Source organism: Lathyrus oleraceus, chromosome 5, assembly GCF_024323335.1.
Source record: "Lathyrus oleraceus cultivar Zhongwan6 chromosome 5, CAAS_Psat_ZW6_1.0, whole genome shotgun sequence".
In the NCBI taxonomy this organism is placed as follows: domain Eukaryota; kingdom Viridiplantae; phylum Streptophyta; class Magnoliopsida; order Fabales; family Fabaceae; genus Lathyrus; species Lathyrus oleraceus.
Window position 1 is genome coordinate 451,981,713 of NC_066583.1, and position 17,450 is coordinate 451,999,162.

At 39.5% G+C, this 17,450-nt stretch overlaps 1 protein-coding gene across 1 annotated transcript in view; it reads left to right on the forward strand.

Annotated features, from left to right (window-relative positions):
- Positions 1–5,308: 5,308 nt before the first annotated feature.
- Positions 5,309–17,450, forward strand: part of LOC127081292 (uncharacterized) — a 64,383-nt gene continuing 52,241 nt past the window's right edge. Inside the window, exons 1-2 of the mRNA XM_051021564.1 lie at positions 5,309–5,830; positions 5,918–6,888. Coding sequence (XP_050877521.1) covers positions 5,309–5,830; positions 5,918–6,888 — 1,493 coding nt within the window. The remainder of the gene's footprint in view (positions 5,831–5,917; positions 6,889–17,450) is intronic.

The following is a 17,450-nucleotide window of genomic DNA, read 5'->3' on the forward strand; positions in this document are numbered from 1 at the left end:
ACCCAATTTTTAGTATTTATCTATTATACTATTATTACTTATGTGGAGTGTTAATTAATTATTTAGTTGATAGGAGATATCATTAATAATTGAATTAATTAACTTGGTGGATATATGGTGTTAGTTTAATTTATTTGAATTAAATAGAGATATTTAAATATTAGGTCTTATTGGGCCTATTAATTAAATTAGAAGTATAATGACTTAAGCCCAAATAGAATACTAATATAAATAGTAAGAGGTGAGGAGAGTGAGAATTAGGATTCATTTGATCATTGAAGGCAATAGAGAAAGAGGAGACGAAAAGTAAAGAGAAGAGCTAGGGCTTCCATCAAATTGAAGAGGTAAGGGGGGAATCCTTATTATTATGGGTTAGTATGATCGGGTCAATGGGTAGGAACATGTTTAGGTTGAATTTCTTAAATTGCATGTTTTGGAATTGTTAGGTTTTGATGAGTATTCTTAATTTATGGTGATTTGATTGGGTTAAAACTATAAATTAATGTCATATATTTAGAGTATTGTATGAGTCATAATTTTCTGAACGCATATTCGTGAATATTCATGATAATTGGAATGTGTTATTTTAAATGACCAGGTGTATTGTATATTGATGATGAATGATGTTGGTTTTTGAAAGCTCTTAGTTTTTGAAAACGTCGATGTGACGCCCTTTTGTTTATATGCGTGCTTATTTACTCTGATTATATGTTAAGTATTTTGGGCTAGAAAAAGGGGCGTTACACAGGTCACGACTTAAAATTTGCTGGGAGACACGAAGGGATTCCATGAAAATAAATCACTGGAAAGACTCGAGCTGACACAAAAATGCATGTATTGGGGAATATGTCAACATAACAAACTATCCACAAAGGATACTTCGGATAAAAATTCGGACTTAGATGGGGATGTCCACAAAGGGACTCAAGCTGAGGAAGAAACAAATGAGGTATTACCGGTTACTGGGTAATAAGCTCAGAGAGATATGTGATCAAGACACCGGTATAAAGGGTGAGAGAACAACATGCTCGGGGAGAATGAATATCTAAGACCGGTATAAGGGTGAGAGATATCAATCATCCAACAAAATATGAGGAAGACCTAAAAAGGTATATTTCAACTGAGGAAAATCTGACTCCACAAGGGACAAAAGGTCATAATAGGGAGCAGAAGGAAGGAACACCAGGGATACCGGTTACTGGGCATATAATAGGTGACCAACCAAGCGTGAATTGGGGAATATTTTCAAGACACTCATCATCCGAAAGGAGAGCTGAAAAAGCAAACTCGATTACAAGATGGATATTCGATCCCATAAGGAAATACGAATCTTACTCGACTGGGGAAGAAAAAGACTTCGACTGAAGAGCGCATGAGATATATTATCTATTACCGTCAGAACGTAGATAACATGCTCGCATGGAAGATTATCCATAACCGGCTACTGGGTTAATAAAGGATAAATCAGCTGAAAAGAAACGACATCGGGATACCGGCTATTGGGTATAAAATGATGACCAATCAAAGGGGAGAAACAACCATTACCAATCAAAGGTAAATGAAAGATGACTCGCTGGGGATACATTAACAAAAGCGATGATCCGGGAGATATATCACCGGTTACTGGGTGGTATACTCAAAAGGTGAAGGAATATCAATACCGGTTATTGGGTAGAAAACTAAAGAAGCGAGTAATTGTCATCGGTTAGGATGAACAAAATCAAGGATTAACTCTGCATGGGGAGTAAAAGGGGTTTACAACTACCGGTTACTAGGTAGTAAACCACAAAAATAGGACTTATAACTACCGGTTACTAAGTAATTGGTCACCACAAGAAAGGAATCAGTCTAAAAAAAAGTAGAGAGACGCAATGAAACAAGACTCGATCTAATGAGGATATAACTCAGGGGACTAATTTCGTCCCAATACATGTTTTGGGAGGAAACTGAAATAATAATCATCCACGAGGACATAACTCAGTGGGGATGTGGAAGAAAAGATAAACATTTTCTTCCTATGGGGCTGACTCTATTATGGAGAGATCAGACACAATCATCTGCTTGGGGAAATATATATCACCAAATAGCAGGAGATAACAAACAAAGATATATAGTAAAGAATGCAACATGAATATCTTAATGTTATAACTATGCATGTATATGCGTGGTTTATGTATGATTAATGATGATAAATAGACATATCTAACACAAACAGGTCCAAGAATCAATGGACAGACATCCGGTACTACATCTCAAAAGAGAAAGCCAAGCCCACAGGAAAAAATCCAATATGGTGGGGGGCAACAAATACCAGGAAACTAATCATCGCCGAGGATCGAGGGAAGTTGTTGCCAAGGACAAAGATCGCTGCTAGAGGAACAAGCAGGATCATCGGGGATCAGAGAACGTTGTTGGGAATAAGCGAAGGATCACAACCACCAAAGCTGGGGATCTTCCAACAGTTCACATAGTTATAGATAAGGTCAGTCTGAGAAGAAATCTACTAGGGATCTTATCAGGGGGTGATGTGGAATTCTGTGGGGAGAACAATCACTAAATAGAAGCACATCAAACAACAATCACTTCTAACCACAGAGGGAATGCCTCTGCTACGGAGACAACACCAAACATTCCGCTGGGGAAGAAGGTAACACGTCTTCCTCAAAGTTCCAAAGCCAAACTGGGATTAGGCAGAGCCTTAGCTGGGGGAACTAAACATGGATAAGATCCACTTTAGAAGTAACTCTACTGGGGAAAAACCAAGGAAAGATAAGAAACCCTGCGGGGAATAACCACCGAACAAAAGTTTTAATAACCATCACAATTTCTCATACTGCTGGAGAAACAAACTCTGCCGAGGAGAAGAGAAATACCACTCTGTTGGGGATAGAAAATAAACATTTTCATCACCCGCTCTGCTAGGAGAAAAACTATCCGAGAAGGAGGAAGTAACAATAATCAGGCTCCGATCAGGCAACTCCACTGGGGAAAAAACGTTGATGACTGATTGGGGAATAACCTGTAGGCGATCAGCTGGAGATAACCTGCTGGTGACCAAACTGAGGGAGTCTAATGTGAGCAACCCTGCTGAGGATGAACAAGAGGCCAACCTACTGGAGAATCAATGTAGGCGAATCCACAGGGGATAAGCTACAAACTAACTTGTTGAAAATTCCCCTCATGCTGGGATTTCCTGCTCACTATGCGGGAAAATTCCAATCTGAATGAGGGAAGACCAACTTCCTCGAAGGGATAGCATATCAATTTATCAATCTATAAGGGATTTTAGGTCAATCCACACAAGGGATGATAACCATATAATTGATAACACAGATGCTAGATTCAGACTCGTTGGGAAGCCAGAAGATTGAGACCAAACTCCAGACTCTTTGGTGTAACACCCCGATAAAAAAATAAGATAATTATTTAATTTAAGTTAATATCATATTTATTAATTTAATTAAGTAATTGGAATTATTGGATTATTATTATTATTATTATTGGAATAATAAATATTGGAAAGTATATAAGTGGGAAATAAGAAAAGAGTTTCATTTTTGGTAAAGAGGGTTTTTTACGTGAAAAGCAGAGAAGCGGTTGAAAAGTGGAGAAAGGGCAAAGAGGAAGAGCAAGAGAGCAAAGGTTGGAGAATAGAAGAGCTTGAAGCTAAAGACTTGCCGGATTAATTCAGGTAAGGGGGGTTTATCGTCGTTTAATGGGTATTATGGGTTAACATGTAATGGGTAGTGATAAACCGTTGATTTGACCCTAATTGGGATTGTTGAATGCTGAAAAAAATCGTGTTGGATAAGTTGTGTTAAAGCTGTAATTGAGTCTGTATTTGATTGTGTTGTGATTTTCCGAACGTAGAGCTTTTTACGGAATTGGAATCGGAGGTCCGGAAGTCCTCCAACGGCGGAAAATGCGGAGAATTCTGCATTCTGCTTCGTGTTAGCGCAGGAACAGCTTTCTGTCTTGCGTTAACCGGTTAACCCAGGGTGTTAACCGGTTAACACTGTTGTGATTTGTGAAAATTGTTGTTCTGTTTGCGTTAACCGGTTAACGCAGGGCGTTAACCGGTTAACACTGTTGAGTTTTGCCAGAAAGCGTGTTCTGTGTTGCGTTAACCGGTTAACACTGTTGAAAACAGAAAAAAAATTGTATTTTGTCTTGCGTTAACGGATTAACCCAGGGCGTTAACGGGTTAACGCTGTTGGAAAAGTGAAAAATCGAATTTGCTCAGAATTTAATGAAATTCGTCGGGGTGAGACGGGTAATATTATAGTTAATTTTGATGAGTAATTTTGTTGGGTTTATGTTATGAAGTGTCGATACAAGTACGACTAAGTTGTTAAGTTATTCCGGGTACGAAAAGTTGTTAAAGATACTGAGTTGTAAGCTCGGTGAGCCAAAGTCGATTATAAGTTGATTATGTTGAAAACATTGTTGTGTTGCTATTATTATTATGTTGTCGGAATTTTAATGTCGCGTATGTCATGTAAATTCATATGCATTAAGTCGGAGCTTTGCTCACACCACGTTGGCCTGGATTGGCAAAAGTTGAAAGTTGAAGGCTTAAGCCTTGATGCCTCGTTAAATTGGCAAATTTTAAGTTGGGAGTTTTACTCCGATTGGTACCACATGCATGACGAGTCGAGTCTCATTTGCGTTGCATTTTTGTTGGTATTGAGTATGATTTGAGATTTTACATGTGTTTGCGTTGGTATTGAGTATGATATTTGAGTTGATGTGCCGTTACTGAATGCGTGATATGATTAGGGTGATTAATGTGTGAATTTACTTAGCATTACATGATGATTTATAATGCCTATTATATCGATTGAGGAACTCACCCTTACAACTATTTTTCAGGTAACGAGCAGTGATTGAGTAGAAGCTAGTGCTTGGAGTCTAGTGTAGTCTCCTTAGTGGGTTATGCTCTGATAGATGTAACATCGGGACGGGATGTTTTACCTTGTTGAATAATTTTACATGTAATGTGTTACATATTTTGAATGATCGATTTGATCTCTATCCGCTGCGTATTGTGCAATGCTTTATGTTTTGATATAATAAAAGAGCATGACAGTTATCATGGTGAAATGATTGTGTGACACCCTTAATTGCATATTTACTCTGATTGATATATTGTTATTTTAATTAAATATTTGAGGTATTTTAGAAGGGTGTTACATTAGTGGTATCAGAGCAGGTCGGTCTATCCGGCCAGTTGTCGTGTCGTCACCGTCTAACAATTGTGTATTGTTACTAATCTAACTTTTAAGTTGTGTTGTATTGATAAGTTGAAATGGCTGGAAGGAATGACGCTGCAATGGCTGCCGCAATGCAAGCGATGGCACAAGCTGTGCAGAACTTGCCAAATGCTGGTGGAGAAGCTGGATCACGTAGCTTGGCGACTTTTCAAAGAGAGAATCCGCCGGTGTTTAAAGGGAAGCATGATCCAGATGCAGCCTTGGGATGGTTGAAAGAGATCGAGAGAATCTTCCGTGTTATGGATTGCACTCCAGCTCAGAAGGTTCGATATGGTACTCACATGCTAGCAGTCGAAGCTGATGACTGGTGGCTAGAGACTCACGAGAGGTTGACCGTGGCAGGTGAAGTCATTACTTGGGAGGTATTCCGTAGGGAATTCATGAGAAAGTATTATCCGGAAGATGTCCGGGGTAAGAAAGAAATTGAGTTCCTTGAACTGAAGCAAGGAAACATGTATGTCACTGATTATGCTGCAAAATTTGTGGAGTTGTCCAAATTTTATCCTCATTACACTGGTGCTGGTGCTGAATTTTCAAAGTGCATCAAGTTTGAAAACGGACTGCGCTCTGAAATTAAGAAGGCTGTTGGGTATCAGAAGATACACATTTTTACTGAATTGGTTGATAGCTGCAGGATATTTGAAGAAGACAATAATGCTCATTACAAGATTGTCAGTGACCGCAGGGGCAAGCAACATCAAAACCGTGGCAAGCCGTATGATGCCCCAGTGGGAAAAGGGAAACAAGGAGCTGCTCCGGCTCAGAGGACTAGTAGGGGAGGTGCTCCTGCTGGTATAGTTTGTTTCAAATGTGGTCAGGCTGGTCATAAGAGTAATGTATGCACTGCTGAAGTAAAGAGGTGTTTTCGCTGTGGTAAGACTGGCCATGCAATAGCTGATTGCAAGCACAAGGAAATGATTTGTTTTAATTGTGACGAAGAAGGGCATATTGGAAGTCAGTGTCAGAAGCCAAAGAAATCTCAAACTGGAAAGGTGTTCGCATTGACCGGAACTCAAACCTCCAGTGAGGACAGACTTATCCGAGGTACATGTTTCATAAATGGTACTCCTTTAATTACTATTATTGATACCGGTGCTACACACTGTTTTATTTCTGCTAACTGTGCTCGAAGACTGGGTTTAAAATTGTCCGCTTTGGATGGTGAATTGATTGTTGAGACCCCAGCTAAGGGATCAATAACTACTTCTTTGGTATGTTTAAAATGTCCTTTGTCGATCTTCGATAAAGATTTCTATGTTGATTTAGTATGTTTGCCGTTGGATGGGATGGATGTAATTCTTGGTATGAACTGGTTAGAGTATAATTATGTTCATATAAATTGTCATCATAAGTCGGTGAGGTTTTCCACTCCTGAAGAGGAAGGAGTTGACTTATTACCTTTCAGAGAATTGCGAAAATTGATGAAAGAGGGAGCTCAGATGTTTTCTTTGATGGCGACGTTGTCGGTTGAGAGTAAAGCTAAGATTGAGGAACTGTTAGTGGTGAAAGAATTCCCTGAAGTTTTTCCTGATGAAATTCCTAGTGTGCCGCCAGAGAGGGAAGTTAAATTTACTACTGATCTGGTACCTAGTACTAGGCCTATTTCGATGGCACCGTATAGAATGTCGGCATCTGAATTGTATGAATTAAAGAAGCAATTGGAAGACTTACTTGAGAAGAAGTTTATAAGACCAAGTGTGTCGCCGTGGGGAGCTCCAGTGTTGCTAGTAAAGAAGAAAGATGGTAGTATGAGGCTTTGTATTGATTATAGACAATTGAATAAAGTAACGATCAAGAATAAGTATCCACTACCGAGAATAGATGATTTGATGGATCAATTAGTGGGTGCTTGTGTTTTCAGTAAAAATTGATTTGAGATCGGGCTATCATCAGATCAAAGTGAAAGATGAAGACATCCAGAAGACAGCGTTCAGAACTCGGTATGGACATTATGAATATTCTGTGATGCCTTTCGGTGTGACTAATGCGCCGGGAGTATTTATGGAATACATGAATCGTATTTTCCATACTTATCTGGACCATTTTGTGGTAGTATTTATTGATGATATTTTGATTTACTCTAAGTCCGAAGAAGAGCACAAGGAACATTTGAGATTAGTGTTGGATGTTTTGAAAGATAAGAAATTGTATGCGAAGCTGTCCAAGTGTGAGTTTTGGTTAAGAGAAGTCAGTTTTCTCGGCCATGTAATTTCAGGAAAAGGTATTGCTGTAGATCCTTCCAAGGTCGAAGCTGTATTGCAATGGGAGACTCCTAAGTCGGCTACCGAGATTAGAAGCTTTTTGGGATTAGCTGGATATTATAGAAGGTTTGTTGAAGGATTTTCTAAGTTAGCATTTCCGTTAACTAGATTAACTGGTAAAGGTAAAGCTTTCGTGTGGGATGTTCAGTGCGAAGAGAGTTTTAATGAATTAAAAAGGAAATTGACGTCGGCGCCGGTTTTGACTTTGCCAAATCCGGAGGAACCGTTTATAATTTACTGTGATGCTTCATTGACGGGTTTGGGAGGTGTGCTCATGCAAAATAATAAAGTAATTGCTTATGCGTCGCGACAGTTAAGAATTCATGAAAAGAACTATCCTACGCATGATCTTGAACTTGCTGCTGTGGTGTTTGTGCTAAAAATCTGGAGGCATTACCTTTATGGTTCCAGATTTGAAGTTTTCAGCGATCATAAAAGTTTAAAGTATCTATTTGATCAGAAAGAGCTGAACATGAGACAACGTAGGTGGTTAGAATTGCTTAAGGATTATGATTTCGGTTTGAATTATCATCCAGGAAAAGCAAATGTTGTGGCCGATGCTTTAAGTAGAAAGACCTTGCATGTGTCAGCAATGATGATTAAGGAGTTGGAATTAATTGAGCAATTTCGTGATATGAGTTTGGTTTGCGAAGTAACCTCGCAGAGTGTAATGCTAGGAATGCTAAAGATTAATAATGATTTTATGGATAGTATCCGAGAGGCACAGAAATTGGATGTGAAATTAGTAGATATCCTTAATCGTTGCGGTCAATCAGAGAAGAGTGACTTTAAGATTGATGCGAGAGGTGTGTTGAAATTAGGGGAAAGAATTTGTATTCCTGATGACGCGATCTTGAAAAGAAGCATTCTAGAAGAGGGTCATAGAAGCAGTTTGAGTATTCATCCAGGAGCTACTAAAATGTATCAGGATTTAAAGAAAATATTTTGGTGGCCCGGAATGAAAGAAGATGTGGCTCGTTTTGTGTATGCGTGCTTAACTTGTCAGAAGTCAAAGATTGAGCATCAGAAGCCGTCCGGGCTAATGCAACCGTTGGCTATTCCAGAGTGGAAGTGGGATAGTATCAGTATGGATTTTGTTTCTGGTTTACCGAGGACAAGTAAGAATTTTGAAGCTATTTGGGTGATTGTTGATAGATTGACGAAATCGGCTCATTTCATTCCGATTAGAATGGATTATCCGTTAGAGAGATTAGCTGAGTTGTATATTGAGAAAATTGTAAGTTTGCATGGTATTCCATCGAGTATTGTTTCGGACAGAGATCCTAGATTTACATCGAAGTTCTGGGAAGGTTTGCAGAGGGCTTTGGGAACTAAGCTGAGATTGAGTTCTGCATATCATCCGCAGACTGATGGTCAGACTGAGAGGACGATTCAGTCATTAGAGGATCTTTTGACAGCTTGTGTTTTGGAAAAGGGAGGTACTTGGGATTGTTATTTACCTTTGATTGAGTTTACCTACAACAATAGTTTTCATTCGAGCATTTGGTATGGCGCCGTTTGAAGCTTTGTATGGTAGGAGATGTCGGACACCGTTATGTTGGTATGAGTCCGGTGAGAGTGCTGTGGTTGGACCGGAGATTGTTCAACAAACTACGAAAAAGATTAAGATGATTCAGGAGAAGATGAGAATTGCTCAGAGTCGTCAGAAGAGTTATCACGACAAGAGGAGGAAGTCACTTGAGTTTCAAGAGGGAGATCATGTGTTTCTTCGTGTTACTCCGATAACTGGGGTTGGTCGAGCTTTGAAGTCAAAGAAGTTGACACCTCGATTTATTGGTCCTTATCAGATTTTGGAGAGGATAGGAGAGGTAGCCTATCGTATCGCTTTACCGCCGTCACTTGCGAATTTGCATGAGGTTTTCCATGTGTCTCAGTTGAGGAGGTACATTCCTGATCCGTCGCATGTGGTCCAAGTGGATGATGTACAGGTGAGACATAACCTGACTGTTGAAACATCACCTATGAGGATCGAGGATCGAGAGTTGAAGCAGTTGCGGGGTAAAGAGATTGCCTTGGTAAAGGTAGCTTGGGGAGGACCAGCAGGTGGCAATGTGACTTGGGAACTTGAGAGTCAGATGAAAGAGTCTTATCCTGAGTTATTCGCGTGAGGTATGTTTTCGAGGACGAAAACTCTTTTAGTGGGGGAGAGTTGTAACACCCTGATAAAAAAATAAGATAATTATTTAATTTAAGTTAATATTATATTTATTAATTTAATTAAGTAATTGGAATTATTGGATTATTATTATTATTATAATTGGAAAGTATATAAGTGGGAAATAAGAAAAGAGTTTCATTTTTGGTAAAGAGGGTTTTTTACGTGAAAAGCAGAGAAGCGGCTGAAAAGTGGAGAAAGGGCAAAGAGGAAGAGCAAGAGAGCAAAGGTTGGAGAATAGAAGACCTTGAAGCTAAAGACTTGCCGGATTAATTCAGGTAAGGGGGGTTTATCGTCGTTTAATGGGTATTATGGGTTAACATGTAATGGGTAGTGATAAACCGTTGATTTGACCCTAATTGGGATTGTTGAATGCTGAAAAAAATCATGTTGGATAAGTTGTGTTAAAGCTGTAATTGAGTCTGTATTTGATTGTGTTGTGATTTTCCGAACGTAGAGCTTTTTACGGAATTGGAATCGGAGGTCCGGAAGTCCTCCAACGGCGGAAAATGCGGAGAATTCTGCATTCTGCTTCGTGTTAGTGCAGGAACAGCTTTCTGTCTTGCGTTAACCGGTTAACCCAGGGTGTTAACCGGTTAACACTGTTGTGATTTGTGAAAATTGTTGTTCTGTTTACGTTAACCGGTTAACACTATTGAGTTTTGCCAGAAAGCGTGTTCTGTGTTGCGTTAACCGGTTAACCCAGGGCGTTAACCGGTTAACACTGTTGAAAACAGAAAAAAAATTGTATTTTGTCTTATGTTAACGGATTAACCCAGGGCGTTAACGGGTTAACGCTGTTGGAAAAGTGAAAAATCGAATTTGCTCAGAATTTAATGAAATTCGTCGGGGTGAGTCGGGTAATATTATAGTTAATTTTGATGAGTAATTTTGTTGGGTTTATGTTATGAAGTGTCGATACAAGTATGACTGAGTTGTTAAGTTATTCCGGGTACGAAAAGTTGTTAAAGATACTGAGTTGTAAGCTCGGTGAGCCAAAGTCGATTATAAGTTGATTATGTTGAAAACATTGTTGTGTTGCTATTATTATTATGTTGTCGGAATTTTAATGTCGTGTATGTCATGTAAATTCATATGCATTAAGTCGGAGCTTTGCTCACACCACGTTGGCCTGGATTGGCAAAAGTTGAAAGTTGAAGGCTTAAGCCTTGATGCCTCGTTAAATTGGCAAATTTTAAGTTGGGAGTTTTACTCCGATTGGTACCACATGCATGACGAGTCGAGTCTCATTTGCGTTGCATTTTTGTTGGTATTGAGTATGATTTGAGATTTTACATGTGTTTGCGTTGGTATTGAGTATGATATTTGAGTTGATGTGCCGTTACTGAATGCGTGATATGATTAGGGTGATTAATGTGTGAATTTACTTAGCATTACATGATGATTTATAATGCCTATTATATCGATTGGGGAACTCACCCTTACAACTATTTTTCAGGTAACGAGCAGTGATTGAGTAGAAGCTAGTGCTTGGAGTCTAGTGTAGTCTCCTTAGTGGGTCATGCTCTGATAGATGTAACATCGGGACGGGATGTTTTACCTTGTTGAATAATTTTACATGTAATGTGTTACATATTTTGAATGATCGATTTGATCTCTATCCGCTGCGTATTATGCAATGCTTTATGTTTTGATATAATAAAAGAGCATGACAGTTATCATGGTGAAATGATTGTGTGACACCCTTAATTGCATATTTACTCTGATTGATATATTGTTATTTTAATTAAATATTTGAGGTATTTTAGAAGGGTGTTACATTTGGGGCCTTTAGTGGTGTATTACCTTCCTCTGCTCACGGAGGAGGCAACCTGAAAAATGATGAAGAGGATACAAAATATGCTAGGAATATGAACAAATGTCTTACCCTTTTGGAGATCATACTATCCTTGGGAGAGCACTAAAGATGTCCCAATTATCCTTTTCAATCTTTTGTGAATGTTCATTTTGTTTAAAAACAGTTTATAAAAACTTCATTTGTTTAAAATAATGATATTTATCAATTAAAACATGCAAATATTTGTTAAACAGAAATAACGAAAAGTGCAAAGAATTGGATAAAGTCTCAAATTTATTTGATGGAATGGTAGTCTGCAAATGGCAAGACTCCATGGATCTTTACAAAATTTGAAATTGGTGATATATATTGGAAAAGGGATACATTGAACATAATGACCATTTCTCCACCACCTCTGAATCCAATGTATTTGAAGCTTCAGTTGACGATGACTGAGCAAGAATCTTTGACAGAAGACAGCTTGAAAGACAATGTTTTGTCAGGATGCAATTACTTACCAAATCCCTAATTTTTGCCTAGATTTCCACAGGATGAGGTACTCAATCTAGTGGGATATATATTTTTTTTCATGTCTCTAACTTTTCCCTGGATCGCCCTTTCGGGTTTTCAATCCACCGAGACGCTCATTTTTGCCTAAGCCGCCCTTTCAGGTTTTCAACTTAGCGAGCTATTCTTTTTTTTTAGGCAAAGTATTTCTTGACTGCATCTGAATTCACAAGACGAGTGAAATCCTCCCCATCCATAGTTGTAAGTATCAAAGCACCGCCTGAAAAGGCTCTCTTAACAACATATGGACCTTCACAGTTTGGAGTCCACTTGCCCCTGGAATCGGGCGCGAAAGACAAAAATTTCTTGAGCACAAGGTCACCTTATCGGAACATACGAGGCTTGACCTTCTTATCAAAGGCTTTCTTCATCCTTTACTGATATAACTGACCATGGCACATGGCAGTCAATCTCTTCTCTTCTATTAAATTCAGTTGGTCATAATGACTGTGAACCCATTCAACCTCAATCAACTTGGCCTCCATAAAGACTCTTATTTATGGGATCTCCACCTCCACAGGGAGCACAACCTCCATTTCATAAACAAGAGAGAAAGGGGTTGCCCCTGTTGAAGTGCGGACAAATGTACGATAGCCATGCAAAGCAAATGACAGCATCTCATGCCAATCTTTGTATGTAACGACCATCATCGGGATGATCTTCTTGATGTTCTTATTAGCAACTTCAACAACCCCATTCATCTTGGGTCTATAAGAAGAAGAATTATGATGTTCAATCTTGAACTCGCTACACAACTCTTTCATCATCTTGTTGTTCAAGTTAGATCCATTATCAGTAATGATCTTGTCTGGCACACCATAACGACATATGAGTTGATTCTTGATAAACTTCACAACCACCTTCCTGGTCACATTCGCATATGATGTCGCTTCAACCCACTTGGTGAAGTAATCAATTTCTATGAGAATAAACCTGTGACCATTGGACGCCTTTGGCTCTATCATGTTAATCATGTCAATTCCCCACATAGAGAAAGGCCATGGTGATGAAATCACGTTCAGAAGTGTCGGGGGAATATGAATCTTATCCGCATAAATCTGAAACTTATGGCATTTCTTCACATATTTGCAACAGTCATACTTCATTGTCAGCCAATAGTAGTCTGCTCTCAAGATCTTCTTTGCCATAGCATGTCCATTGGAATGAGTACTAAATGAACCCTCATAGACTTCAGTCATCAACAGGTCTACTTCAAGTCTATCCATGCATCTGAGCAGCACCATGTCAAAATTCCTCTTATAAAGCACATCTCCATTGAGGTAGAAACTGCCAGATAATCTCCTCAAAGTCTTCCTATCTTTAACAGATGCCCCAGGTGGGTAAATCTGACTCTAAAGAAAACACTTGATATCATAATACCATGGCTTATCATCTTTCACTTCTTCTACTGCAAATACATGAGCTCGTCTATCCAAGCGCATCATAGTGATATTGGGAACTTCATTCTAGAATTTCACCATAATCGTAGAAGCAATCGTAGCAAGAGCATCTGCCATCTAATTCTCATCTCGAGGAATATGATGGAAGTCAACCTCAGTAAAGAACTTTGAAATCCTCCTCGCGTAATCTCTGTATGGGATGAGGCCAGGCTGATTCGTCTCCCATTCACCCTTAATCTGATTAACAACAAGGGTCGAATCACCATAAACATCAAGATGCTTGATCCTAAGATCAATACATTCTTCCAAACCCATAATACAAGCTTCATACTCCGCCATATTATTTGTGCATTTGAATGTTAGCGTTGCTGTAAAAGGAAGATGTTTGCCCTGAGGAGTAATAATCACTGCACCAATACCATTTCCATATTGATTTACAGCGCCATCAAACACCATGCTCCATCGGGAATCAGGCTCTGGCCCTTCATCGAGCGTAAGCTCATCACAATCTTTCATCTTCAAATACAGAATCTCCTCATGTGGGAAGTTGTACTGAACAAACTGATAATCCTCAATTGGTTGATGTGCCAAGTGGTCAGCCAAGATACTACCTTTAATAGCCTTCTAAGCTCGATTCTCAATATCATACTCAGACAAGAACATCTGCCAACGGGAAATCCTCCTAGTTAAAGCAGGCTTCACGAAGATATACTTGATTGGATCCATTTTGGATATCATCCAAGTCGTATGATTCAACATATACTGGCGTAAACGCTTAGCAGCCCAAGCCAAAGCACAACATGTTTTCTCAAGCATTGAGTATCGAGACTCACAGTCAGTGAACTTTTTTACTCTGATAGTATATAGCATAATATTTCTTCCCAGATTCATCTTGCTGACCCAATACACAACCCATAGAGTCTTCAAGAACAGCCAGATACATAATCAAGGGTCTCCCTTCAACAAGCGGAGACAGAATCGGAGGCTCGGACATATACTCTTTGATACTGTCAAAGGCCTTCTGGCAATCCTCGGTCCAATCATGACACTGATCTTTCCGGAGGAGCTTGAATTTGGCGCACATGTGGGATATAAATCTAGAAATATAATTCAAGCGGCCAAGAAAACCTCGGACTTGCTTCTCAGTTTTGGGCGCAGACATCTCTTGTATTGCTTTAACCTTGGCGGGATCAACTTCAATACCTCTCTCACTGATAATAAAGCTCAATAACTTGCCGGAACAGACTCGAAATATGCAATTGTTCGGATTCAAGCAGAGTTTATACTTCCTCAAACACTGGAAAAGCTTCAACAAGTGCTCTATATGCTCAATTTCCGTTCTCGATTTCGCAATCATATCATCAACATATACCTCGATCTCCTTGTGCATCATATCGTGAAACAAGGTAGTCATAGCTCGTTGATACGTGGCTCCGGCGTTCTTCAAACCGAAGGGCATCACTCGATAACAAAATGTTCCCCAAGGTGTGATGAATGTTGTCTTCTCCATATCCTCGGGTGCCATCTTAATCTGGTTATAACCGGAAAATTCGTCCATAAATGAGAAAACATTGAATTTAGCTGTATTATCTACCAACATATCAATATGTGGTAGAGGAAAATCATCTTTTGGATTAGCTTTATTCAAGTCTCGATAGTCCACCCACATTCGGACTTTTCCATCTTTCTTAGTCACGGGCACAATATTGGCCACCCAATGAGGATATGTAGAAGTCACCAGAAACCTCGTATCAACGCATCCTTGTCTCTAAGCTGCTGAAGTAGCTCCTCTCGCTCACAGAACCATACACGCGAACGGTCTTCATCTCTCAACTCCTCTACTCTTTGGTTAGGGACGGTAGAAGGCCCAACCATAACCATAGATGTAGGTCTCGGATAATCATAGGGCATGCGGTACTCAGAAGCTCTCTTCCTCACCCAAGAGGTGTAGGGTTCCAAAGCAATACAATTCTTTGGACCAAAATCTTTCCTTCCCTTCCTATGAATTTTGCGCCAAGCGCGGACCATCCTGCCTTTGAAGTTTAGGGGATCTTTACCCTCTTGAAAGAACACACCTTCTAACAAAATGTTATCAGGTTTATCCTTTAAGGGGAACCCAAGCTGACGACGTGCCAAAATAGGGTTGCAGTTAATCCCACCACATGTACCAAGTAGAGGCACATTGGAGAATTCACCACAAGAGTCAATAATCTGCACACCATCATACACGCGGTTGTACCAAAAGATATCATCATTAGTGAGAGACATAATTCTCGTGGACCACCGTAGACATCCTTTGTTCTCCTTGAAGGCGAGCGTCTATGGAAAGTGCGAAATAAACCACTTGTACAATAGAGGTAAATAGCACACAATGGTACCACCACCCTTTGCATTCCTCATATGCAAAGAGAAACAAGTGTCACCCAACAGAGTCGAAACGGGATTAAGAGTAGAGAAAACCCTAATAGTGTTCACATCCACAAAATTGTCGATGTTGGGGAACAACACTAGCCCATAGATGAGAAGTACAAATATGGCCTCAAAGGCGTCCTCACTCATGGCCTTCCCAAACATAGTAGCTTGAGCAATGAGGAAATCAGATGGGAGACCTCGAGTTCCACCTTTGGTAGTCATATGAGCACCAATATTAGATTAATCTATATGCAACAGATCAGCAATCTCTTGGGAAGAAGGAACTCTCTCCAAGCCACTGAATGGCAACTAATCTAGGATAGGTATGCCCAAAAGATAGGCATACTCCTCAAGCGTAGGCAAAAGCTGGAAATCCGGAAAAGTGAAGCAACGGTACTAGGGATCATAGAACTGCACCAACACACTCATCAGACCTTCATCCACCTGAGTAGAAAGAATAGACAGAAGCTTCCCATGGCGAGCTTTGAACTCCAAGGGGTTTAATACATAGGATGTCAAACTCCTTAACTCTTTCAAGTCGGGTTGTCTGAAACTGTACTTCTTCGTATTCTTTCTTTGCTTATCCATGTCTGAAAATTTGCAAATAGAACTCTTAAGTTCCTTGAAGTTTTTTTCATTTTTGATGATATGGATGTGTATGAATGCATGAATGCATAGATGCAACAATCACACTCAAGGATCAAGCAAATCACACCACATAAGGGTCACGGGATGGATCAAGTCATCCTTAATATCAATCATCCATTTTGGTGGATTATGGTCTACACCTTATCAACACCCAAGTTCCATTGATATTAAGGATATACGAGAATGAATCAACCACGAATCAAGGGTTTGTTGCAAGTCACGAGCATGGAGTCTCGGTTAAGAACCACCCAAAGGGAGTGTACTATGGTTAAACCTGACAATCATGTTCTACAAGAGGTTCCCATAGTCATCATCCCATCTTTCGGATATTATCGGATAAACGACTACTCGTATTCCTAAAATATTCTCAAGAGAGACTCTTATGAGTGTAGTATCGCATAACAATCGTATCAAATCTTACACTTGAACGACCTTCGCACTACATCCTAAAAAATAGGCCAAGATGGGTTAGGTAATCTAAGGTCCTTGGCTTCTAAGGAATATATTGGAAAGAGTAATGCCTAACCACGACTACTCGTGTGACATTATTGATCCCAACATGACCTCCACCAAGTGAATGGGCTTGCAAGTCAACTTTCTAAGGAATAACTCCACACAAGTCAACAAGACTATGCCATTCTCCTATCATAAGTGCACTCGAGTTCGGGTATAGAACTCATCTCAGAGGACCCCACCAAGCATACAAGCAAATGGTATATCAAGCAATTCATACATTACGATCAATACAGTCATCCCAAATTTGCACAAAAAATATGTCACAAATAAAGATAAACATACAATACAACAAAGGTAAAAAGTAGGCAAAACCCACTAGGCAAATGCATCCCCAGCAGAGTCGCCACTTTTCTGTAGCGGGGTATTCGTTACCTTTAGAATTATTGATCAAATCAAAAG